Source organism: Agelaius tricolor, unplaced genomic scaffold (assembly GCF_023055355.1).
Source record: "Agelaius tricolor isolate 1412-34295 unplaced genomic scaffold, bAgeTri1.0.p SCAF_10, whole genome shotgun sequence".
Lineage (NCBI taxonomy): Eukaryota > Metazoa > Chordata > Aves > Passeriformes > Icteridae > Agelaius > Agelaius tricolor.
Window position 1 is genome coordinate 11,999,916 of NW_027269270.1, and position 27,320 is coordinate 12,027,235.

At 36.9% G+C, this 27,320-nt stretch overlaps 1 protein-coding gene across 5 annotated transcripts in view; it reads left to right on the top strand.

Moving 5' to 3' along the window:
• Positions 1-27,320, top strand: part of PDE1A (phosphodiesterase 1A) — a 201,077-nt gene that overhangs the window by 37,325 nt on the left and 136,432 nt on the right. The window contains exons 1-2 of one of the 5 annotated variants that reach the window (XM_071434794.1): positions 19,052-19,179; positions 19,890-20,003. In XM_071434794.1, the coding sequence (XP_071290895.1) occupies positions 19,076-19,179; positions 19,890-20,003 (218 nt within the window). In that variant the 5' untranslated portion in view covers positions 19,052-19,075. The other 4 variants (XM_071434795.1, XM_071434800.1, XM_071434796.1 and 1 more) reach the window with 4 other exon arrangements.

Consider the following 27,320-nt stretch of genomic DNA (forward strand, 5'->3'; position numbering starts at 1 on the left):
CACACATGGAAGGGAGACATCATGCCCTCAGCTCTATAGACTTACTCCTATTGCAATCCATTGAGTAATTAACTGAGCTGGGAGTTGACTGGGGTAAGAATCCATGTTTCCCAGGAGAATAACTCAGAACAGGGCACTTTTAGTGGAAAAAAAGTAAGGAGCTGAGGCAGCAAGTGGATATTCACTGTTTTATTGAGAACATTCTTTAACAAGTTACTGTGAATTATGAAAATGTCAGAATATTCAAATATGCTAGTAATATATTAGTATAACATTTATAATTCATGTCCTTTATTTTTTACTGTTTCTACTGTGGAGTTAGGCCAAAGGGCTTGCCTGGTGGTTTGATGAAAGGAAATACTTAAATTGTAATAAAAGACTCATCTAATTGTCTTACCTTGGTCTGCATTAAGCAGGATGCAGATCTGAAATTCTGTGTCCATCATAGTTTCCAAAGGTTTTGGATGAAGTCAATAGAAGGAGCTTTTCAGAATGTGCACTTCATGGCCCAGCTGTATCTGACAGCCTTGGGTGACATGAAATATTAAAAGGGGGAAAGGTTTATTTAGGCTGAGGTGGAAGGGAGCCCAAAGTGCAGTGGATAAGCCTTGGTAATGAGAGCAGAAGGGAACAGTTTTTCAATGGTTTTGGAGTTGTTTTTTTTTGGAGTTTTTTTTTTTTTTTTTTTATTTTTCTCCCCAGTGAAATACTGTCCTTCAGGGGCCAGTGAAAGCATTTGAGTATGATGCAAGCTGTAATGAGGTGCAAGAGCAGTGCAGTAGCAGAACCCCTCGTGCTCCTGGTGGAATCAGCCTTTGCTGATGGGAGGAGAGGCTACAGGAGCTCTGCTGCAACTGTGTTCCTTTTAGCCTCAAACTTGGTTTTCATTTAAAATTCATACTTGCTCTGCTTCAGGGGAAAAGAAAGCTCTTGAAGTAAAATACCTCTTGTGAGAGTCAACCTTGGAAGCTTTTGCTTGGATCCATCTCTAAACGGAATCTGAATGTTTACATGGAGTTTTGTGGCCCTTAATTTGACCTGGCCTAGACATGCTTGTAGCAGCAGTGGATCAGTTAGTGGGGAATAAAAAGTAGATGAAATGCAGGAAGAAAAAGAAAATGTGATGTAACTCAGAAAACTAAAACAGGCATACAAAAAGAAACATTTAAGGTATGTCTCAAGATATATTTGAGGTGCATAATATATGAAGATATAGTGCAATATAATTGCAACATTAATTGCCAAAGTATAAATGCCTGAACTTTTGGATGTTTTGATATTTTTAGAGGCCCATGTAAGGCATAAAACTTTGGATATTTTAAAACTGTTATTGCGGTGATGAACTATGAATGTTTATTTACTTGAAAAGAAGCTGAGCTTAGTTAGGAATCCAAGTGTATCGCAATAGTTCTAGCTGGATGTACACCTTTTCACTTATGTCAAAAGAACTGTTTACACAGATTAAAATATTCAGTTAAGTATTATTTTAGAGTTTATGGGCAGCTGGGTTTGGAAAACATTATTGCAGAGGCAATATGAAGTGATAGAACATGATCTGCAAAAGTCTTTGTAAAGGACTACACAGTGTTTTAACTAACCATAAGGAGCAAAGTGCTCCTCAGCAGATGGTGCAGCTGAGTTTTTCTTGAGGAAGATTTGTTTTGTTTTGTTCCTTTCCCATCCAGCTATGACGAGGGTTCGCAGGAGTGTTTCCAGATCCTCCATGTGAGCTATACCATGCGTGCAGCTTGGAAAGTCCAACGTCTGCAAATGTGTCTGAGTGTTCCAGACAATGCTGGATTGGGTTTGCTGTGGGATTCTCTTGGAGGGACACAGATTGAATTACAATGAGTGAGACAGGAACTTAGAAAAACTTGTGACAATCTGAACATAGGGAGTCTTTAGATTTTTAGGACTAGGGATTGAAAACCCCCAGAGAAACCAAGAAGCAAACAACCCCTTCTGCACCCCTGAAAAAAAATTCCCCCCCACCCAAGAAACTGAAAAAAAGCATCAGAATCTGCTCCAGCTGTTATGCATACCAGATAGCTGCAAAAATGCCTTTACTGGTTGTTTTGGCATCCTGATTTCCCTCTCCCTTTTTAAGAAACTTGCCAAGGAAGGGATAAAAATGTTAAATACTACACCAGCAAACCTATGATGGGACATTTGCTTTGCCTTTGCTTACTGAAGGGAAGTCTCAGGCATGGGGAGACTGAGTTAGGCAAGGCCATACAGGCAGTGCATGACAAAAATAAATCCTCCAGATTCTCGGGTTGGTGTTCTTAGGGTGACACTTAATTCCACTGTGCTCATTGCTAAATACATTTCTCTGAGAAAATGGTATCACTGGTAATGTGTAAAAATTAAAAGATGAAGTATTTCAGAAGGCTCTTAAAAAAACTTGTGGAAAGTTAATTGTATTTCTGTAATAAATTGTGTTCAGAGACCAGAGTATTAATTAGGTTCTAGGAAAAGTTACATCTTCAGTATATAAATAAAACCAACTGCACATAAAATGGTACTTTTTTCTTTTAAACCTAGCAGATATGACCAACTTACTGAGTGTAATCTAATATAACATTGTAATATTAAAATAATACTTTCAGAAAAATGAATCACAGCAATTCCAAGTTCAGGTCTCTATATCAGGGAGCATAAAGGAAATTTTATAAAAAATAGTTGGAATATATTCTTAGGATATCACATCTATTCAGCAAATGATTTCAAAAACTCCTGTGTGTATGAGTTTGCATTTGATTAGAATAGTTAATAAATGCACAGTTAATATGATACTGAATTTTCATCTGCCAAAGCTATACTTTAAGGTACCTTTTCTAAAAAAATAAAAAGCAGTTTGCTCTTCTTAGCTCTTACTCAGTGTTGCTCCAAGTGTAAACTCACCTTGATTAGAACCTTCAGTATATTTCCTGTATTCATGTAATTCAGAACAAACCATATGATGTGACATGTTATATCATTAATAAATCTGTGAAGCTAATAAATCCAATTTGTGGTTTGGAAAGGAGAACTCTGCAATTCTTTCATAGAGCATGTTTTTGTCAATGGAAGATAGGTACAGAACTATCAGGATGTTTAAAGGATGAGAATGGTTAAACTTGTAGTGTTATTTGCATGGCTGATGTCCGTGGAGACAAATGGTTACAAAATCAGTTTTCTTACAAAATCACTTGACTTGAGCATTATAAAAAGTTATTAAGAATAAAGAAGGGTACTCTTTCATGTTCTGTCAAGTAGATACAGGGGTTATTTTAAATTTTTGTCACAGGCTTAACGTTCACACAGATGTCCTTATGCCCAGTTTCTGTGTGCCAGAGTGAATTCTTAGTGAAGTATGTGTGGCTTGTGTGGATATGTGATAGAATAGATTATCTGATATTAATAGATTTTTTCATTGTATACAGTACATCACAATAAAAAAATGTACTTAAAAATAAGAGACTTGGGCAGAACATGCCTTTGTGTACAATTTAACAAAAAACCAGAAAAATTATTTTTGCAAATTACAAGTAGTTTTGGGATGATTGAGTGCAAGCAATTTCTAACAGGGGCTTGGGGTTTGTATTTACAGAAGCCAGGAGCTGGACTTGGTCATCCTTGTGGGCCCCTTCCAGCTCAGAAACTCATAGGATTCCAAGTCTACATCTTGCACCACTTTAAATAAATAGGTGATAATGCAGAGAACAATGCACAATTAAACCTTGAAACATTAGTGCCCCATTATGTCCGTGCCCTTTTAAATGCTACATTTTGGGTTATGTAATACAAGGAGTGCTCTGCAGCTGGCTGACAGAGAATATGGAATATACAAATGACTTTACAGGATATGTTTTATTATTTGTGCTACCTTGCTTAAGTCAAGTTTTGCTCTCTGCAGCTGTTTATGATTTTAGACTTTATTTCCTTTGTCAGATTGACTCTCTTGGACAGTATAAAAATACTGCCAAATTACTTTTGCTGGTCAACGAAGTATCTAATAGTTTTTTAGGAAGAGTAGTTCATCTTAGCTTTGCTTTGCAGTTACATTTTTATGGCAGGGACAGGGTGTTAGCTCAAGTCACATTTCTGTTTACTATGTACAAAGAAAATAGCACATGGGTGATTTCTTGTCCCTCACTGTCATTTCTTACAGGATTGTATCATCACTGAGTGATCACTTAGCATCAGTTTGTTCCCTTTTAAATTGTCAAATGAGTATTAAATGTCTCCTTTAATTAAACCTGAACAGTGTTGTGTTAACTAGTCAGAAGGACATTACAACTCTAATGTGCTGGTACTGGTGAGTTGCTGTATATCCTTAGCTGGATCTGCAGTAAAGTCTTTCAGGACTTTGGTCTGCACATTCATTGAACTTCCATGCTGTCTTTAAAGGAAAAAGAAGCCTCTTGGAATTTTATCCACTGGAACGCACTTCTTTTAAAAGCTACTTATTTTAAGACAAAATGAACAGTGTGCCAACACGTTGATTATTAAATAGTCTGCTCTGCAATAAAGTGTGAGCAAATGTTATTCCCATCTGTGGTCTTCACTGAAGACTAAATAAGGGACAACTTACATCTAAGAACATTTTATGGTGCATTTGCTTTTGAAAAGGCTGAGTTTATGGAACTTTGGTATTGCACCATGAGTATTTGGAAAGCATGGAGACTGTATTGAATCATGTAAATGAGATTGCAGATAAGGAAAGACTGGCAACTCCGAGTAAAATAAATTTGAATGTTAGTGTCCCATTGCTATGCTAGAATGTATTTCATTTAATAGCTCTAAATACCAAAGGTTTTCTGAAGGATACAGGTACATTGTATATATCCCATGCATTACTGTAATTTTGTTCCAAGGATTCCTCTCCTGTGTTGCTTCCCATTTTTAAATTCTATGTGACAAAAAGATGATCTATTTATTTATATATGGAAAAACAAAAAAGCAGAAGTATAGGGTCTAGTTTTAATGGCTCTCAGAAGCATAAAGCATCTTCAGTGATATCTAAAATCAGTGAGATTTTATTAGTAATTTCCACAATCAAAGGTTTAGCTAAGGAGCCAGATTGCTGTAACTTGTACTAACATAAAATGTTTGTTTTTTATATAGGAATTTTAAGAAGCAGAATGTATATGCTGCATTTTCCATATAACAAAATTTTAAGAAATACTTTTTGTTCTATGCCAACTTAAGAAACTCCCAAGTTAGCTTCAGGTTCACTCTGCCTTACCTTGAACTGGGACCACATCTATGCTTTTCATTATTTGCTTTTCTAAGCTTCAGTTTGTATTTCATGTGTGTTTCCAACAAGAAACATTTTCATCAGCTGATGAAAAATCTGAAATATATGTTCTCAAACTTATTCTCCTGTTTACACTTTTTGTTCAGAAAAGGGATTCTTGGCCTGGGACCAAATAAGTGGTCTTTATGTAATTAAATCCTAAATGCACTTATGTAAGAAGGATAAAAATCAAATGAGTAGGAGGATAAAATGCAAAGATCTAATTTCTTTGAGGTCTCAGTTTGTAAGTTCAGCATTATTCTTGACGTTCTTGCTTTTAGAAAATGCCCAGTTTGATTAGGAACTCATTATTTAGAGAGTACAAGTTCTTAGTTGGAAAGTTCTTTTTAGACTTAAACTCCATGGGTTTTTTTTTTTTTTAATTTTGAAAACAGGATTGTTTTTTTCCTTTTCGAAGAGAGTTTTTTGGGTAAAATAATATCTGTGTTAGTGTGATCAGAGTGATGAATGTTTTGGTTTTGTGTCCTGTTGTTTGTTTTCTTTGTCATTGTCAGTTTATTTTTGCTTTGTTTCTTTTCAATTGGAGCTTCCCAGCATCTCTGTACATTTATTGCGGCATCCTTTGGGATGCCATTGGCTTACAGCAATTTTTGGATTATGGCTACTTTTATTTATGCTGAGTTTGCAGCAAGAATTTTGAACATAAACCTTCCAGAGCTTTTATTCCCTTTCAGTTTTAGTGCATTACAAAAGATCTTTTTAAGCTGCTGTCTTCATCCAAGTGGCAGAAACCTTGTACACAAAATAAAACAAAAAGCTGCTTTGGAAAATACATAGAGGTTATGAGAAACTTGAGATAATACGTACTTTTACAATTTTTTAGCCAAAATATTCAATTTAATCCACCAGATACTTGCTATTAAAAGCATGTAGAGAATAGGGAAAATCAGAAATTCTGTACTAAATGGATTCCACAGAACAAAATACATGTTTTTTATAAAAGGCCACATTTGTTTGAAACTTAGAGCAGTGCTGAGCATAATTTTATTGGTATAGCCCTTGGTGCCTTGGCCTGGTGTTAGGTTATTTTATAGGGTATAGAGTGAAAGTTGGTCTTCATTTCTTCTGCATAATTTTGTGCCAGAAGTACAGCCCTTTTATCACATGCTGTAATCTATTACTTTTTCCTGAGCTTGACATAGACTATGTGATATCAAGTATTTCACATCCATAAAGATTCAGGCTGAATAAAAGACTTTCACCTACAATGGGTGATACAAAAATGTGTTAGAAAAGGTTTTAAAAGGATGTACTTATGCTAACTTCCTGTCCTGATCTGTGTCTCACCAGATGCACAAAGAAGCAATAAATTACAAATAGGCTGAGGTTTTCCCCGCTGGGCTTTCTCCCTTTATGGGCTGGCGCTGGTCCCCTGTGTGCTGCCCCTGCCTCTCCTCCTGTCAGCACATGCTGCCCCACGAGCCTCCAGCTGCCCAGAAACCCTCAAAGGGTGCCATCAGTTCAAATCCTCACAACTCCAAATCCACAACTTTTAAAGGAGATCAATTGCTTCATGTCTGACATGGCTGGGCTTTGATATCTGAAAAAGTAATTTGGGAGAGACTTTCTGGTGTTCATTTGCATTGAGTGAAGACTAGCCTGCTTTATAAAATAGTTCTGACCAAACAGATCAGGCTTGTTTGAAGCTAAGTCTCAGTTATCATCTTCCTAAATTTTACAATTTCCTCAGGAAATCTAAAACTGTGTGTGTTTTATCTTTTTATTCTCCTTCTTTTAAGAAATGTCCTCCTCCCTTCCCCCAGAAAAATCCAAACAACCGAAGACAGCACCTCAACCAAAATGCAACCAACTAACCCACAGAAAACCAGGAAAATAAACCCCCATTCACACTATAAGGGCTTTTGGTAAGGTAATATGGAATAAAAAAAATGCATCAAGATTGAAGATCCAGATTTAGGAATTTAGGAATGTAGGAAGAATTGCTTTTATCTGGTAGTAATTGTATGGGGCAATGTTGAGAGATTATGTTGATTCTGTTAAGACAAGAAAAAGGCGTTTGCCTTGTCTGTACTCCGTGTAACTGTGTTCAATGACTGTTAACGCAGGGCATATTCATAGTCCACAAAGGGATTGAATGGATCTACTTTTGTATCTTTCAGATATTTTTCACTTGTAATGAAATATACACATTCTCTATTATTTTCTATTTTTTTTAATTATAGCACTTAAAAACATGCCACAGAAGTGTCAAGCACATGATAATAAATACTTCTAAAATACCATATTGTAGTATATGGTCAGCTATGGTGTTTTTACACATAGAAATTAAATTTGAAGGTATTTATTGATGGTAAAACTAAGGAAACACATGTAAGCAGGTTTTTCACTGATCAGCTTGGAGACCGTGGGTGTGTTGAAGAACCTGATGCTCTGAGTGAATTAGCAAAGTTTGGTGGTTTTTTTTCATGACATCCAAGCTTCTAGCCTCTAAGGAGTAGAGAAGAATTTCCAAAAGTTTCTAGAAATGGATTTTATTTTTAAAGTTTTATTTTGGGGTGTACTTATTTGTTTAGCAATTATTCCTATGAAGGTTGAAGTTGAGGAACTGAGAAGGGAATGGAGAAGGAGAAGGATTTTATTATCATGTGCTTGGCACTTTTGTGGCATGTTTTTAAGTGCTATAATTAAAAAAAATCGAAAATAATAGAGAATGTGTATATTTCATTACAAGTGAAAAGTATTTACCCTTTCAGATATTTACAAGTGGATAGCATAGGAACTATACAAATGCATACTAATGAGGACTAATGAGCTGTTATCTAAGTTAGTATTTAATTGATTTGGCTAAATATTGGTCTGTAGGAAGAAATGCAATTTTTTTCATGCAAGTAATGGTTTTTGCATATGCAAATGTATGTGATTGGACCTGTGTCAATCCCCAGCAAATTCCAGTGTGGTCTTTTGTGAGATTATAGAAGCCTCTGCCAAGTGTACTTTCAGATAATTTTTCTGAGTGAATTTGGAACTTAAGATTACCCAAGAAAGCTTCAACTCATGCAATTTCCTGCCAATTTAGTGAAGTCAGTAACAGGGATAATCTAAGTCCACTTTGATATCTATCATAAAAAGTAGTAGAATATTTTATATAATAATACTTACTTTGGAGGCGGATTTTTTGGGTAAAAAGTTACTATATTGATGTGATCAAAGTGATGAATCTTCCTTTTACAGTTGTCACAAATTTAAAACATCGCTAAATGTCATGGCAGTAGGCCTTGGCAGAGAATTTCCTCAGCTTGGATTTTTATTTCTCTGCCTTGCTTATGTCATACATCTCTCTTTAGTAGTAAGTACACTGTCACCTCAGCAATATATCAGAATTAATAAAATTTTGACCCAGAGGAGGTGTCTATCTAAAAAAAAAAAAAGAAAAAAAGGCCATCTAAAGAACTTTGAACTCTGCTGATACTACTTGGAAGGGCACAAGCCGTGCTCATAGTAAGCAACATCCGATAGAATGCTGTCCCGAGCCAATTTAAGATATATTTTGTCTATCCTTAAAGCTGTTTACAGAAACCATATTTGGTTAAGTTACTTTTTATTGTCGTCAGTAGATAAGTTCAGTCAGATGGGTCAGAATCTGCAGAAGGCATTACTTTTACTAAAGCTTCATCGAAATTAAATTTGGAGTTTGAATCAATGCCCAGGAATGATGTCAGCTATAGCAGATTAAATTTGCTAACGTCTCTTCATTTTAATTGTGTTTTTAAAACAAAGCAGATAATTCTTCCAGGCTTTTGCCTTTTAATGTTTTCACCCTTTGTTTGGGCTGAATATTTTGGGTTATTGAATATTAAATTTTAAATCTATTTTGCAGTGCCTCTGCATACAAAAACATCGATTTAGTAGACACGTTTCAACAATAATTTGTAAGTAGTAAAATATTCAATATTTTATCAGTCTTTTGCATACTGTCTTAGTTGTTGTTTTATATTATGGAGGAATGAGTAAAGGGAAAGGCAGAGAAATAATTACTGATGTGCAGTATTATCTGTTTCTTATCCTGAAAAATCAAATACACAAAATAGTTCTTTAAATCCTATAATATTAAAACCAGTATATAACCTGTAGGAAAATAGTTAAATAATTCAATTTTCTGTCTCTGATAGTATTGTGTATTATTTTGTATTATTGTAATAAGATAATTTTGCTTTTGTTCTATGTGGTGATATGCTTATGGTCTGACTACAGCCTGAGAATTGCTAGCCTTTTTATTTGTATCCTATGTCACAATTATAATGGTTTTATAAAATAATGGAATTATTTTTATACTTAATCTGCTAAAAATCTTAATAACATAATTAAATCAATTGCATCCTGCAGCAATGAATTCTGCAGGTAAATTGTATAGTCTATATCCTGCTGTTGGAAACAATGTGAAGTGTTCAAATTTTAAGTAATCGGAAATGAAAAGTCCTAATTTACTGGAATAAGCTTTCTCCACAGTGGCAATACTTTGCTGTATGTTAGAATCCTAGAGCCCCAGTTTTAACTGCAAGGGAGCTCTGGAGGTCTTGTAGTCAGACATGATAAAGGTACTTGGGGATGTGTCCAGCTGAGCCTTGAACACTCATAGAATGGCAATTCCACAGCCCCAGGAGTTAATTGCTCATAATGAAAGTTCTTTTCAAAATATTGGATTTTTCCAGTGGTGAATTCTTCCCCCAGATGCTGGGATTTCTCATGCTTCTACTTGCCTATTACCTCTTGTCTTATAAATGTGCACCTTTGAGGATTATCTGCCTCCATGTCGTCTCTCTCTCCTTTGACAAGGTGCCCGTAGCTGTAGCTGGGGAGCAGTAAGGACTCCCCTGAGCCTCTCCTACTGTGGGCTCTCCAGTTCCCTCAGTATTTCATAGATGGCAGAGAGCAGCTTCACAAGGACACTGTCTGGCTCCTTCAGCACCTTTGGATGACTCCAATCTCATGGATTTGCTTATATCCAAATTATTAAGGGATTCCTTCCCTTCATCACTCTCCAGCAAGTACTGCTTCAATCCCACAGTTTGTGCTGGGAGGCTTAGGGGCTTGGAAACCCTCAGGACAAGCCATTACATGGAAGAGTAAAGTGCTCTTTTCTATTATTTTTAAATGCCTTCCACAGAAATTACTTGGGAATCTTTACCATCCCTTCTTTTCCATTTTTCCAGATCATATCTTCACCTCTGTGTGCACTTTTCTTTCACTAGTGCTAGTAACCATCCCAGTACTCTGAGAATTTCTTGGCTGAGACCAGTCAGTAAGGCAAGGAGAATAGGTTGCCATTCTTGCAGAAACCCTGGTTGTCTAGGTTGCACCTATGGAGCTTTAGTCTCTTTTTTCTGTGGGATGTTAAAAGCTGAGGATTCAGTGGTGTATAATGCTGAAATAAGGAAGTACAAAGACAGCCTTTATCTTACTGTTGCATCCTTCTCTCTCTGGACTTCCCATTATGAAAAGGTCTTTATGTGATCTAAACTATTACTTTGTAAAAAAATTAGACATAATGGTTCTTTCTGGTGTGAAAAATATCAAGCAGTATGTTGCTGATGCCAGAAAAAAGTTTGTTAGGCTTCCTAATGCAATTAATCTTTGATCTCAAACTGGTACATGAATACTGTTTCACTCTGTTAGAAAAGCAGAAACAAGGTTGGTCTGACATCTAAAGACAAGTATAAGATGAAATCTTTGTCTTGTTCTGTTCTTATACTTGCACTGCTACTTTTTTGCCTTATGTACTTGTCATAGCACTTAGATAACCTACATTTCTTCTTCTTTATCTCTTTTTCTTCTGTTTGCCTCATGGTTTAATATAACTTCCCACACCAACAAGCTGGTTATGAAATTCAGAACATCAGGTACAAAGTTCTCAGTTAACTTCTAGCTGCTTTTTTATACAAGGTGAGTATATATTAGAACTGTCTTAGAAATTATGTTATCCCCTACTGCTCAGTCTCTCTGGTTTTCTTTATCAAGACTTCCAAGACACAGGGACAGTGATATTAAAAAAAATGTTCCTGTGTACATAAAAATTGTGTAAACCTCTGCTAATTTTAGCAACCCTCTTGAGCAATCAGCCTCTCCAGCCCCAGAAGCTCTTTTTTCTTCAGAGCTCATTAGTCATATAACTTGGTCAAGTTTTAACTGGTTTGGAAAGGTGCCATAGCATAGCAAAGTTCAGGGTGAGGAAATTTTACTCTGAACACAGCATTTGCATGGCACTTGAGCAAGATTTTAGCACTGGACATCTGCAGAGGGGATGTTTCTTTCCCTGCTCTGTTTTGTTCTTGGCTGCAGCTTACATTTTGAGCCCAGAAGTGGTCTCACTTTCCCTGAGAGTGAGTTGGTGCTGTAACTTTTTACTTCTGACTGTGTGCTCTTCTGTGAGTGGGTTTGTGGAGAACTCCTTTAGTGGCCAATTGAATGGGAGAAGGAATAACACTTTACCCAAGTGGGAGGTGCTGGAAAGCATTGCTGCTCAGGGTCCTGTGTCACCAAACAGAGCCATGTCATGAGGACTCATAAACTGCTTGCAGCTTCCCAGGGACAGTCTCACTCCTGAACTGTGTAATTTTAAAATACCCATACTGTTGACAGAAAAGGATCACTTGGTATTTTGAGAGCTTTAGGCTTCCTCCTAAAAATCCCCATAGCCAATAATTTTTTCATGAAACTGCATTGTTTAGCTTCAGTTACATTCACTAGTATACTTCTATCTTCACAGAATGCAATTCAAACTTTTTGAATATATCCAATGTTTTTGCAAAATTATTTTCTCTATGTAATGCAATCTTTCACTGAAAATTTTGTTGTATAACTATAGGAAAGCATAATTTCTAAAATTCTATGAATAATGCAGCAATGATTCAGACAGGTTTTAAACTCTGTAATGGCTGATCAGTGTTTAGGAATAGACCTATTTTCTAGTACTGCAATGATAAGCAGATTTCAGTTTAAGATAGGCCACAGGGACCAAGCAATGTTTTCCAAATTTGAGGATCAATATGTAAAATGTAATTTAGGTACTGGGAAGGTTTTTGGTATGCAAAATGAAAAAAAAAAATTGTGCTGCCAGTTTTCCCCATCAGTTTAATACTCCACTCAACGTTTAAGGTGCTTAAAAGCCAAAACATGGAGAACATCTTGCTGAAATTAAGGTTAAAATTCAGAATATGTTAAGAAAGGGCCTTTTCAGCTGCCCTTAGACTTCAGATTCTGTAGCAATTCCCTGAAGTGTGGAGATTTGAACAGACTAATTCTGAATCCGGTATAATTGTGCATATTCCAACATGTACAGAACTGCACCAAAAGTCCAGGCAGTACTTGGGGTTATGATGAGGCTTTGTCTCAAAGAGGGTGAGACTCTGCCATTCTGTCCTGAAAGCTCAGATCTGCAATTAAGGTTTTGAAGGAATCCCGTGTGGGGTGGGATGATTTGATTCCACCTCTTTGGGATAGCTAGTAGTGGAAAGTTTCTGTACAGTAAAAATAGCCATAGTCAGGGTAGCTTCCCAAGTTGATCTCTTTAGTTTGAGATGAAAATACTTTTTTTCTCTGCTGGCATCTGCTGTTATAATATTTTATAAATATCAAGAAACATTTTCTTGTTGCTGTGGTCCTTGTGTCAGTAGTGTTTAGCAAAAGGAAATGATTTTATTGTTTTCTTTGTGGAATGGTTCAAAATGATTGCTAGAAAAACCTCTTTTAGACAATGATTAGCTGGAATGACTCCATGTTGTTCTATATCTACACATCTTTCCAGCATGAATTAGTTATTTTCTTTATAGCTGGTGTAGTTCAGTGGGATAAACTGGCAAATGCATTGTCATATCTAGATTTACCATTTCCTATTGTTTGGTATGCCATATTCTTTCTTTTCTAGTTACATGCAAGTACCTGGAAGTTGAAGTTTTTCTCAGTTAACCACAACTTTTGTGTTCAAATGACTTTTTTACCTTACCACTTCCTCTTCTGTACATGATTATCAAAAGTATAACACCTCCTAGAGGATGGATTGAATACATCCAAATTGTGATGAAATAGGCAATGGGCTCTGATAAAAGGAGCCTAATTAGTCTGAAACTAAAAGTCTGTATTTATTCTACTCTTTGTTCTTCACTTTGGGGGTAGTCTTGCCTTCTTCTGTACATGATTATCAAAAGTATAACACCTCCTAGAGGATGGATTGAATACATCCAAATTGTGATGAAATAGGCAATGGGCTCTGATAAAAGGAGCCTAATTAGTCTGAAACTAAAAGTCTGTATTTATTCTACTCTTTGTTCTTCACTTTGGGGGTAGTCTTGCCTTCTTCTGTACATGATTATCAAAAGTATAACACCTCCTAGAGGATGGATTGAATACATCCAAATTGTGATGAAATAGGCAATGGGCTCTGATAAAAGGAGCCTAATTAGTCTGAAACTAAAAGTCTGTATTTATTCTACTCTTTGTTCTTCACTTTGGGGGTAGTCTTGCCTTTCTGACATTGTTAGGTATCAATCTCATGTTATTATGAAGTACATCATCACCCTTGTAATTGTGGCAATTTCAGTCCCTCTTCGATGCTGATGGCAGTTCTAGATCAGTCTCCTCTCTTTGCAAAAATTAGCACATTAGTTTTCTAGCTAAGTTGTTTCCTAAGGAGTTCTTAAAAGCTTCTGTTTGTTTCATGAATGTTACTCCTCCATTTCAATTCATGCTTTTCAATACCAGCTAATTCATTCCAAATAAAGAAGTTAAAAGTCACTAAGCCTTAAAAAAATCTGTAATCTCTTTTCTTCAGTTGTGCTGATTGCCCTCTGATACTGTATGAGCTATGTGCAATTGCTGTTTTCAGAAAATGTATTCCAATTGTCATGGCTCTCTATAGTAATCTTTTCTTTCCTGAAGTACTGCAATTAAATACTAAGAAGTTATTAAAGAATCACTTTCAAAGGGAAGTAAGACTGAAGAAAATCTCAAAACTGGTTTGTACCGACCGTTCTTTGCTCATTCTACATCTGTTTTTTCCCCCCTGTGTGTGAAATAATTATCTTTTAGCTCAAATTACCAGTGAATTTCTGCTGACCAGTTTAAACATACCTGGAGAAAGATGTAGATGCCAACTGAGCATCTGTCTTACAAAGCAGGTCAAGATGTTTAATCACCCTGCCTTGAACCACTTTTGTTTCATTTCATTCACTGATATGCAGTACACTTTCTACTGAACATTTGGCTTCTTCCTGATTGACGGCTGTCTGTTTTGAAACTTTGGTTCTAAAGCCTCTTTCCAGGTCCAACTGCTCAAGACACACTCTGTTTACCTCATTCTGCTTTTTCTGCTTAGGGTGCACTAGCAAGTTTACATCTGCAGGTTTTTTTTCAGATTATCCATAACACATTTCTCATGTACTATGTATCTTGGCAATTACTCGTTTTTTGCTCTCTCTCCATCTTCTTGAATTTGTCAGATTGCTTGGTTCACTGAATTAAGTGAATGATTCTATGATTCTAAATTGAATGTAAAGTCATATTCAAAGTAAACTTAAAGATAGATGTGCTTAACAAGGGCACCTGAACATCTAAATTTTGTGAACTGCAGTGAGGTCCAGCATGGGTGCAGATTTCCAACATCTCCCTTAACAAACCCAACTTTACCTGGCACTGAATTGGTCTGTGAACACCCACAGAGCTGTAACAGGCTTTTGGTGCTGGTTGCTTCTAGTAAGGGGCAGTATTGAACAATCAAATGTGATAAGGTCTTAACACGTCATAGGTAGACTTGCAGATATATATCTATTTGTGCCCTGAGCACAAACAAATAAAAGATTCTTTTTCTCCTTGCTAAACTTAAAGTTGATACTTGAAGGACGCATAAATGAATATATACATTTTAGTAATTACATAAACAAGCCTGAAATATAGTAAATCAGATATTGCAAAAGATACTAAAGTAAAAATAAAGGGGAAAATGTTTCCTGTTTGGTCTCCTTATATAGGTCATCTAAGTAAGCACTGTTAATGTATCAAACCCAGCTCTTTTGCCTACTTAATTGAGTCAGTGCCAATACACTGTGTAGACCATATGCATAACTTTATAAAGTTGCTATTCCTCAATTATGTAACTGTACTAATTTTGTTAATATATTCTGTGGAGAATCCAATAGTCCAAGATTACTGTAACATCAATATTTTTCCATTGGCAGATTGCTGGAGACCTATGTATTTAAATAAAGTCAGTGGACTTTAATAAGACCAAATATTTCTTCTTCCTCTGCTGTGCTTCCTATTGAATAATAAATCAGCTATTTGGACATTGCCCAGAAAGTGGGAAACTCTACTTGTGCAAAAGAGGATTGTGTACTACAAATGAAAATATAATAGACAATAGGGAGGGCAAAAGAAGAACACTAACTAGCAAACCATTCCTTTTCTGCAAGGGTGGAATTTGAGTGATGAGATGTCTCTGCTATCTTAGGTTCTGTTCACAAAGCACCCTGTAGCACTCGAGTCCACTGGCAGGCAGTTCTTCAGTGGTTTAACTGTTATTTACAGTGCTGTTGAACCCTGTCTTACCCAGCAAATAAATGCAATGTTTTACGTGCTTAAAATTAAACGTGTATTAGTGCTTGGCAGAGCAGGGCCAGGACATGCAGCATGCAAATATAATACCTGCTGTCACTAATTACAATAAACCTGTCTTATCTTTTTGAGGATCTGTTTTGTTTTGTTTTTTCCCCTTATGTTTTCAGATTTCTTAATTGGTCCATGGCTCTCCTGTGGTTCCACCGCAGGGAGGTTTGTGTTGTCACGTTTGGAAGCATGGGTATTAGTTTGACAAGTCACCCTGCAGGTCTCTTGATACTTTCTTATTTTCCATGTGTCATGAATTAGATGTTTTGAAGATTAATTTCAAACAAAACAGCAAACAGTGTATTTAATTTCCCTTCAGGAGCAGAGAATGTCTTTAAAATAAAGCTCTTATTCTCCTCATCAAAACCTGCATGATCCCTTTCCTCTTCTTATAGCTAATTAACTGGTGGAGCTGCAGGATTTTCCCAGTTTCAAGGTAAGTTTTTTTCATTGCAACTGTTTGATTTTAGCATAACTGTAAAGGTCTATCAGTAGTCAATATTGAAAAGACAATCTGATTTCTTTACTGGTGCATATATTTTAAAATTATTTATTTGCATTGATATTACTACTGGAGTGAATTACATCTAGATGAAAAAAAAATCTTAGTATAAATTTTCATTAAGTGTAGCTTCTTATCTGAGGATTGTGTCACTGGGAGAGTTTTCTTATCACCATAATGAAGGGTGAAGAAGTTTATTCCTGTTTTAATATATCTCCATATTAGCTAATAAAAGTGTGTGTTGACTTTAGTATGGAAATGTTAAGCTGAAGTCTAAAAATAACAGAAAAAACTGTGGACAAAGTGCAAAAAAGATTTTTTTTTTTAAGGAGGAAGATAGACTGTAACAACAACTTGCTGGGACTGTAGCACAAATGATGAGTTTAGGTAGGGTGAGAACTGGAAGTGGAAAGAAGAAAACTGAAGGATAATTTTTCATTTCAGATACTAGCCCTCTTGACTGGCCTTGCTTTCTAAGGTAGCTGCTCACAGTTTAGTGTTCTGTATCTTTTGACCTGCTTGTGATGCAGGACAGAGGTCAGTGTGTCTGGGCAGGCAGGGCTGGCTGTAGCTGCAGGAGCTGGGGAGGCACTGCCTTGGCCCTCTCATTCTCAGCCTCATGTGCCCTGCACTGAGCCAGAGGAAGGATGTAGGCTCAGGTACTTCATTCTCTGAGCCTTATTCACAGAAGCTAAAGGGAGGAAAGGTCTCTCCTTTCCCAGTGTTTCCATGAGGGCTTTTTGCTCATGTTTTCCAGATAACTGAAAAGTTGCTGTTTTGTTCTAGATGGTTTGTTTCTGTCTCCCTAGGGAACTACAGGACATGTTCTGGTGAATTTCTTGGATTTCAAATGCCTTATCTGTTTTTTTGTTTCCTGCTTTTTAACTTTCAGAGATACAATTTCATCCTTTAGTGTCTTCTCTGGTGGTTTGCTCTATCAATTCTCAGGACAAACCTTTGGAGCAAAGGCTGCTGTGTTTGTCTTTTGCTTAAGCCATGCTGGGTGCTTCTGCTCTTGGAATTTCTATTGTAGTAGTGGCAGGGTCCTTCAGGGAGCAGAGGTTTTACAATTTTCCTTTGTGGAGTTCTGGTGACATTGGCAGGTGTATCTCCATTTACAGGGATACTGTTTGGGCAGTTTGCACCTTCCTTCCTGGAGGATGTTGCCTTCTCATTATAGTGTTCTCCAGTAAATCAGAGCAATGTATCTTCAACTACTGAATTCCTTCTGAGGGAGAGAGAACAGCTTGCAAACACCACTTTTTTTTTCATTGTAGAATTGGACAACAAGAGCTGGAAATACTTGTTGAAGCCCTTAAAATTCCACGCTGTCCCCGGAGGTTTATGTGGTTTCTATAAATACTTAATTTCTTTGCTTTTCTTCAGATATTTGGCAGTTAGAAGGCAGGGAAGAGCCCAGATTAGTGTGAGATGTTCTTATTAATTATTCCATGGAAGAATATTTATGCTCTTTCCTACAAACTTTGGTTGGACTCCATGCAAAACAGGAGTGGAAACTTTGGAAGGTTCAAGTTGTTCAAAGGTACTACTGCTGCATTTGACCAAATAAATGCCTTACAGTTGTTGAAAATACATATTTGTATTTCTTCATTTTTGTCTTAATGTTTGAAAATTGTAAGTGATTTTACTCATCCAGTGACTGCTTTTCAGAAATTATTAGTAAATTTTATGGATTGAATCTTAAATGTCTGAGTCTGGAAGAATTCAGTGAAAGTCTGGCATCTAATAGCAGTTTAAAATTGTGTATGTCTTAAATCTATGGAAGCAAATGAAATGTACTGTTTAATTATCCACCTGAAATCAGCATGCAAAAGATGCAACTCAAACTGGTTTATAGATCTCATAGGGTGTAATTTATCTCTATAACATGCATAAAGGTTGCTATAGAGGAAAAAAATTGATTAGGAAATTCTGAAATGTTCATATTATTTCAAAGCTGTGAGCCCCTTTTTTATTTTCCTGTGAGAACCTGAGAACTTAGTAATAATATCCATTTCTGCCAGTTGCATGAGACAGGAATGCTCATTATCTCACTCTATTGCAGAATTTAACACAGGTAAAGCTGTTTAGTTAAAACCATACTGAAATATTCCTCCCTCACCCTTAGGCTCCTTCCAGTCACCATCTGAGGACTCTCATCCTTACTTTTCCAATGTGGACCCAAAGCTCCTTTTCCCAGCTACTGGCAGTGGCACCAGTAGCTAACAAAGCTGACACATTTACTCCCTCTTGGCACGCTCCTCTTGCCTGGCTTCTTACACCGCTCTTAGTCTGATTGAAACAAACGTGATCACTGAGACAAGGCTGTGGTATATTTGATTATTTGGCTGCTGCTTCAGAAATGAAGATTTTTTACTCACCAACCAAGACAGGTGCTGTTTTCAGAGAGGAGAAGTGCTCTGCAAACTCAAGTCTGTGACTGAGCAAGCAGCAGGGAAATCCCCTCCTTTGCCCTCTCCCAGCCCTGACTTGGGCTGTACAGACAGGTTCTCAGGTTTGCACTTGGAAGGCAGAGCAGGCAATCTGCTGCATGGCTCATGTACTGATTAGTCCTCAACCCTTTTGCTGTTTGTATGCACTTAATTGTTTTGTTGCTGGCAGACACACAGAGTTCAGCATCAGATTTTGACACACACATGCTGCTGTCCCGGAGGACTTGCAGAGTGGGCTGTCTTGCAGCTGCTGCATTTTCCACCAGTAAAATTGACAGTTACCTACTGAGTGGAGTTGCTAGGAGAAGGTGAACAGTCATCATTACAGCATATTCCTTCAATAACAACCTGTAGCGCTCGCTGATTTCTCTTCTGCAGGGATTTAGACGTGTCTTTGCCACTGACTTAGCATTTGTGCAGTCATATTTTTATTGACAGGCTGGTAGATATTTATTCAATAAGAAACAACTCAGGATCAGCTAAAGAGAGGAAAGCTCTGGCATTTGAACATACACTCTTTTTGTAGGGTGATGTGGCTGATACTGGCACCTACCATCTGCTTTCCTATTGCAGCCTGTTTCTCCAACCTGCAAAGCAGAAACCAGCCTTTCTTTCCTTCTGGATTGTTAAAGCCATTCACATTTATACTGCATGGCAATGAATTATAGTCCGTTTTAAGGACTCTTTTGTGCTTCTGTGTGTATTCCTACAGCAGAAAAAGTGCATGAGAAAGGAGCTTGAGCAGTCAGTAGTATAAGTAGCTGGCTCTCCCGTATGGATTAGACTTGTGAGGTCAGAGGAGCTGTGTGTACTTGCTCTGTGCTTGGGGGGGAAGAGTGGATTTGTCTGTCAAAGTGAATAGCGATTCAGGCAGGATCGTCCCTCAGCTGTTGTAATTCTGATGTGTTTTGCTATGACAGCAGCTACTGTCTAACATGCGTGGATCTTCTGAAATTTGTAGTGGACTAAGGACTGCTTTTACTTGCTGCTGAGCCTGACTGTAACTGTATCGCTGTAGGACAATAACGATGGGGGCTCGAGCAACAGAAACAACTCGGGAACTGGAAAGCGCCTCTGTACAGTACCAAATAGGAGGACATGCAGAGAAAATGTGGCAACGACTCAAAGGAATGTGAGTAGCTTGTCTCCTTGGCTTTTGTTCTGTTCCTTGGGAAAGATAATTTTCTTCTGTTTGTTAAAATGTCTAATTAGCAAACGGGAGAGTTATCTTTAAGCTGTGAACAGTATTTGCTCCCACAATAGAGTTCATCATTCTGCTTTACGATGGTACTTGGATTAATGTCTGACTCTCTATTAGGTTCAGTCATCTCATTTAAAAGATGTATAATAAGTGAGAGTTATTATCCAAATTGAAATGCAGGTAAGTCCTTCCAAGTTAGCACTTCCATATCTCCGATATGATTTTGTAAATGTTATCTTCAGAATCAGCATTTCTGGAGCTGTTTCATCATTTTTGTCAGTATGTATGGGTAAGTATATTATTGCAATTCTATAGGAAGAACTAATACTTTCTCTTTAAGAATGAAGGTAAATAAGTCAATATTAAAATGTGCTTAGCTATTAGGAAGCTGCTCTGTCTGGTTTTTGTCAATTATTTTGGTGTTCAATAATGCTAGAAACTATTTCAAGGAGTATTTGAGGGAATCACTGTGTACCTGCTGTGTCTAATTCACTGCTCTCAAATGCAATTTTCATTTCAGTGCAAATGATCGGTAAATAAACATCTGCAACCTGTCAGAGTAAACTCTATCAAACTAGTGCATTCTAAACCCCTCAAATGTCAACATCTCCTTTTCAGTATTCGCTAGGTTTTTGATCTGAAAGCTGATGTCAGGATGTTACAAATAAATGCATGTTACGCTTGTTGAAGCAAAGAAATGGCACTGTTATTTTTGCTGGGAAGATTTGTAATCCTGGGTTTCTAAAGGTATTCCACAGATGCTAAATAGTGCCTCAGCTGTTGGAGGTAAACAGGTTGTTAAAGTGTGGAGGATTAGATGTGTCAGCTATGGCACTGCCTGTTTCCCTTGTGCATTGGGTAGAGACTCAAAGTGGCTGTGGGGAAGGGGATTTCCACCATCTGCTTTCTTTAAGGAGAAATTGGTTTGCTGGATTTGAAAGTCACTTTTCAGGTGTGGCCAGGGATTTATCATAACTTCTCTGTGAGACGCGTTTGAATATTTGCTCCGAATCCTATCATCACTCTGTTTAACACATTTTGGGAAAAATGTCCCCATAAAATCTCCAAAGTGTACACAGCAGAGCAAATATTTTGATTATTTGATGATGACACACATTTTGCCCCTGAATTTCTGCTGCCAAAGACCTCCATCAATTTGTGTAGATTTCCATTTGTGTAGGGTCTTAGCTGCTGTTTTTGCTCTGTAAGTTCTCTGTTACCACTTCACTCTTGGGTTAAAGCGTTTCCTTTCAGCTGCCTCTGGAATGGTACCATTAAACAAACTAATGCAAATAACTAAACATTGGTGACACAGTACAAGACCTCCAGGAAAAAAGGTTTATGCTTTTTTAGGAGTAGTTAAGATGATATTTGGAATTTGTGGTGTATCAATATAAAATGGAACTTACCTGTTTGGAAACGACGCACCTTTCACAGGCAACCTCATGAATGTTGTGACAAAGATGATGCTAAAATAAATACGTGTGTTTAAAAACAGGTTATATTATTAGATATGTGCTCAGCTGACTGTTTTTCAGACTTACCAATGGTTCCATTTTAATTATTCACTAGTCAATTGGAAATCACTGACTAGTCGATATTATGAACATTGTATGGGGAAATTTCAAAGAATTGAAATTTTCAGAGTAGATATCTGGGCTCACTTTATACTATAAGCATCAATCATTAAGGAAAAGGATTAATTTTTTTTTTGTGGGCAGATATCAAAGTGGAAGCATGTTTGTATATGATAGGGGGGAGAGGGACAGATAAGTGGAACTGCCAGATAATCTGACTTGGGAAGAATTCTTTTATAAACAGTCAGGAGAATTGTTTCATCTTAGAGATGGGAACTGTTAATGTAACTACATATGATGACAAATTATTGAGCTTTTAAAGTAGTGTGCAGTAATATATTTACAATGAAGTCAGGACTTTGTGGTTTGAATCGTGAAGCTAAATCTGTTCTTGCTGATGGAGTCCATAGACCTACATAATGTTCATGTGATTTCAACGCAGTTTTACAGTATTTTTTTGCCAGTCAAGAGTGCTGATTATCTTCTTGCAAGCAGGTCATTATTTCTGAAAGAACATTGGATTTAACTTAGGTAACTATCTGAATAGTGTTCAAAAGCTTTACAATAGACCCTTATTTAAAATCAGCTTTAATTTCCTGTTAGCATTACATCTTTTTTCATAATAGACTTTTAATTAAAAATTGGGCAGCAGAAGTCCATTTAACCTTGTATGTCTTGGAGTATTTTTGTTGTTAGCTTGTTGGCTTTTTTTCATTCATTTTTATGAAATACAGGCTATTGTAGAAGGTAGGTGAGTTGAATGCACTTAAAGCTAAATGAAAATCCTTATTTGAATGCCCAATAAGAAAAGCTGTCCACTGTGGAAGCTTGAATGAAAGGGCTTTTTATAGGTTTTCTATTCTATAGGCTTTCATAGTTCTTGCTAGCCTAAGTGTTGCAATAAAGACTGGGATGTTTGGAATAAAATTAAAATGATATATAACTTTTATTTGGTTTATGGTGCTTTACAGCCAAGTTCTTACTTTCATATGGCAAGTAAAAATCCCACTCTGTTTTCCTTACACTGGAATTGCAGCAGTGCTGCAACCAAGGACATTATCTGTCAGAGAAGATATTTGAATTTGAATTGCATAACTTGATCCTTAGCGTTGGTGCTGATTTTATTGATGCCTGAATATATAAAACACAAGCTCAGTGAAACAAGATGTGTGAAAGAGTCATGTAAATTTGTCTTGACTGTAGTTTCTGGTTTTTGAATTGAGATATTTTCAGTAGGCAAACTGCAAGCTACTAATGTTTTGTAGTTCATGGAGAAAGAAAAAAAAACAAATAACAAAGAGCAGCTAAATAACTCATATAATAGTGTGGCTTTTATAATTCTCTGATATGCAGAAGAATAAAAACAAAAGCCATTCAAGCCACTGCAGGAAATCCAGCTGCCAGTTCTTACCTGCCGAGGAGAGGTAAAACCAGCAAGAACTGCTAACTCTTGTATCTGAGTATAAAACCTCAGTCTCCTTAAGTCAAGTTTAGGAGTTTACACTTATTGCTTAATATTAACTACTGCTGATTACCCGTGGGGGTGTGGCAATTGCAAGGCGTTTTGGGCTACGGTTGTGGTGAGCCTGATACCCACTCCTATCTACCTAATTAAGGTGTCCAGGGCATCTACACTGGAGCGCATGTATATATACCTAGCAAAAACTAACAGTAAGGTTAGGACTAAGTCTTTTGTCCTTGGGTATGTGTGGCAGCCATCTTGACATCCTCAGTGTCATGCTTTTTATAAGCTACAAGGACGTAAAATTTTGGTGTGGGGTTGGTTGATGGTTTATTATTATGGTTTATATTTTTGTTTGGATTTTGGAGAGGGGCCAGTTTTGGGGTTAATTTTATGTTTGTTTGGGGGTGGTTGGGGGGGGTGATGATGGTGGAGAGGGAGGGAGAGTGTTGTATATCTTCCACTTCAAAAAAACACCTTGTCACAGCCCAGCCAAGGGGCTCCTTTTCAGCCTGTTTAAATGCCACCAGTTACACCTTTTTTCCCCCCACCAACATTTATTCTCTATTGGATTGAATCTTTCTTTAGACAGTAAATAAACTGCCAGCTTAAATGTATTATGGTGTCAATAGATCCAGATGATTTGCTGCCTAGGACAGTCTTCTGTCTGCTGATAGAGCATGCTAGGGAGAAAAGAAAAGCTGCTTTTTAAAAGCATTTTGATTTGGAATTCAGAGAACCAGGTTTAAAGCAGATGTCTTCATGCTTACTGGCCTTGCAGTGTTTGGTATTCTCCTTAATCTGCACACAGACTTGACATAACTCTGAATTGTTCCTCGGTGTGTGAAATCGTGCGCTGTCTGTTTAAGGTCTGTTTTGTCTTTTTGCCACTTCACTCAATGCCAGTGCAAAACAGCCAGACATTCCCCGCCCCCATCTTTTTTTATTTTGCAAGTAGACATCTTAGGCACCTTTGCAAGTAGGTTCTGCTATTGTCAAAACTGCTGGACATAGTATTAGGGGTGGGCTCCCTTTCTGATCTTTGAATTCATTAGTGAGTAATTAACTTGATTTTCATAAATATCTGTATTTGCTAGAACTGTCTCTAATTGGCCAGAAAAATGTCTGAATGGGAAAAGTTAAAGTCCAAGGTTCCAGGAATTTGGGGACTGGAAATCGACATGTGGTTAGTATAGACTACTTTATGAAATTTTTACTGCTTTAAAATGAGAATGTGTTATTGCCATCACTGGTTAAAACTAATTTGTGCCAACTTGTACGGCAAAAGTGATTTGGAAAACAGTCATAAGCTTCTTTCTTTACCTTGTTCCCTTTCTTTTCCTCAACATTCAACATTAAGAAACCCTGATTTCTGCAGGAAGGAAAGTCTAAACTGTTTTAGGTACTAAAAGGGACTGACATGTACACCCAGTTTGTTGATCCTGCAATGCTGCAGTGACAAATTGCATGCATACACATTTTGTTGAGACAAAAAGGGGCCTTAGTCACTGATTTGGGGAAATTGGGCTTGATGTCAAAGAAAGTAGAAAAATGGCTTCCTGTGTGCCTGCTGAATTATCAGAAGATAGAATTCTTTTAAAGACATTGAATAGAATCCAGATTAGCAGCCTAGTTAGGTCTAAAACAGACTAGAATGGGTAATTTTATTTAGAGAACAGTCATTCCTTCACTAGGTCCATGGATATTGGTGGAGCAGCAGTAGAACAGTTTCCAGATATGAACCAAGTCTTTCTTTTTTCAAGCTGCTTGTTTACAATTTATTTTATACTGTGTTTCATGTTTGCTTATTGCCCTTGTTTCTGTGGTCTATTTACCTCAACTATGGTAGCTCAGTAAAGCTTGACTGAAGAGATTATCAAAGCAGAACATATTATGATACAAAAATTTATAAATTTGTGAGTACTGAACTAACAAAAAGAGGAGAAGAGATAGAATTACAGGTGCATACCTATGGTAAAAAGTAGTAAGACAGATTTTCACTTACTGCTAACTACAGGAACAAATCAGGAACAAATGGGTATATAGTTCAAGTAGTTTTTACTTCTAATGTTACCTCTTTTTACTTTCTTGTAATATGAAAACTTTCCTATGAAGTCATAAGCTCTTAAAAATAATCAAAATGACAGGTATTTCTAAGGGGACTTTAAGTAAAATTAAAGTTGATTTCAGAAATGCTCTGAACAGGAAATAGAAGGTATATGATGATATACCTGTTGATTGATATGCATTTCATTACTGCTATAATTACCTAAGAATAGTTTAATTATAAATTATGATCAGCTTCTTTTGCTTTTGAAAGCAAAGTGTGTTTCTGCACCTGAGTAGTCAGGTAAACAATTTATAACTTTGTAGTTTATAAACATGTATCTAATTAAACATAATATGAAAAATTTCAAATTTTCAATAAGGCTAGATTTTAAGCTACTTAACATTAGCAATTTAAAGAACTTTTGTATCCAGTCATATTATTTTGCTGTTAGAGAGGTGTTTCCATTAGTATCATATAGATAACAGGCATAGAATTAATATTCAGGTTTATACTAAGTTTTTCCTTCAATTTCTGGCATGTACCAATGCCAGGTTTAGAATAAATGCTGATCTTCCAGTTTACTGTAAGTAGGTGAATTGCTGTGCCTATAGGAAGCTGTACTAGAAATGATTGCAAATTGAAGGAGTGGTGCACAAACCATAATCTGCCTATGGTACCAGTAAGAACAGCAGCAGTGTTTTTACAGGTGTTTCTCAATAATACAATAAAATACTGAGATTCCCCATTAGAGCTTTAAGTGAGCGTGTTTATACATCCCTCGCATATGTGTCCAATTAAAATTAAGTATTATCTCTAAGGACAATGGAAAGGAGATTAAAGATAACATTTTGTGAAGCTGACTACTAAACTGCAATTAAATCTATATATTCTGGATTTTATTTTAGCTTAGACATCTGACTCTACTTATGCTACATCTGAGACTTCTAAAATTTCCTAAAAGATACTTTCTGTGGCTATTCACCTTATAAGTGTTCTATTCAGATCTCTGCTTAGAAAGAGATTGTATATAGCTGACTACACAAATCATGACTTTCCTCTTGAGCTCCTGCCAACTCCTTGTGCAGGGGTCCTTGATTGCTGACCAATTTTTATAAACATTTCTTTACAAACTTCATTCTCTAATTTAGCTGTTGCCCACTGAAGCCTCCACAGTTTCTCAGAGCTATGGGTCAAAACCTCAGAGCTCCTATTGCCCTCCCACATGTAACTCCTAGGTTCTGCTCCACCTCCACAACAGAGTGAAGTCAAAATATCTGGATAGGAGAAAAAAAGGCCTTTTGTATTGCTAATTATATAGAGTTAGAAAAATGCAAATGCCTAAATACTGAAATTACATAGTTACCAGTGGAAGCTATAATAAAAATAGGCATTCACTTCATACATCTAAAAGAGAAACATAACCTCAGGTTTATCAAAATTGTGCCTGACAGAATTTCTCCTGTAAGATGTCAAAATAATCCTTTAGGAGTGAACCCATTTAGTACTGTTCCATTTTGTTTGTATTTTCTCTCTGATCTGGCTTACTCCTGGTAAAATCTCTGGAGGAGGGCTAGAACAAAACAGTTGCAATTATTTCTACTGCCATTTACTGGAGACTATTTGACAAATAAGACTGCAAAAAAGGTGAAAGACCTACTCTGGTAGCAAGTCCTCCAGTACTACTGTATTGTATCTAACATGAAAGGTTTATTTTTGTCAAACCCCCCTCCAGACATTCAAAGCCTTCCAAAAGGAAGGGAAATAACCAACTAACTAACCAGCTAAGGGGTAAATGGGCTAAGCTTGACCCACAGACTGCACAGTGACAGAGTTCTTTACACCTTCTCAGACAACAGCAGGTATTTGGATTGCTTTTTTTCCTTTACTGCCTCCCCATGACTAAATGTGACTAAATGGAGAGAAAATTGCACTCTGCTGTGGTTAAGGGAAGCTAAACAGAAATTGAGTACGTCTCTTACAAAGTTACAGCTGACAATGAAATGACTCAGTTTTCACAGTCCATAAAGCTTTGCAATTAGTCAGGCAGTGCTGCAGACTGAAGAAGCCAGCCTTCTCTCTGACCTCTCTTTTCTCTTACAAAGCTGCTTAGATTTGTAAAGAACTACTACATGCAGTTTCTGTTAAAGGCTGCAGCTGGT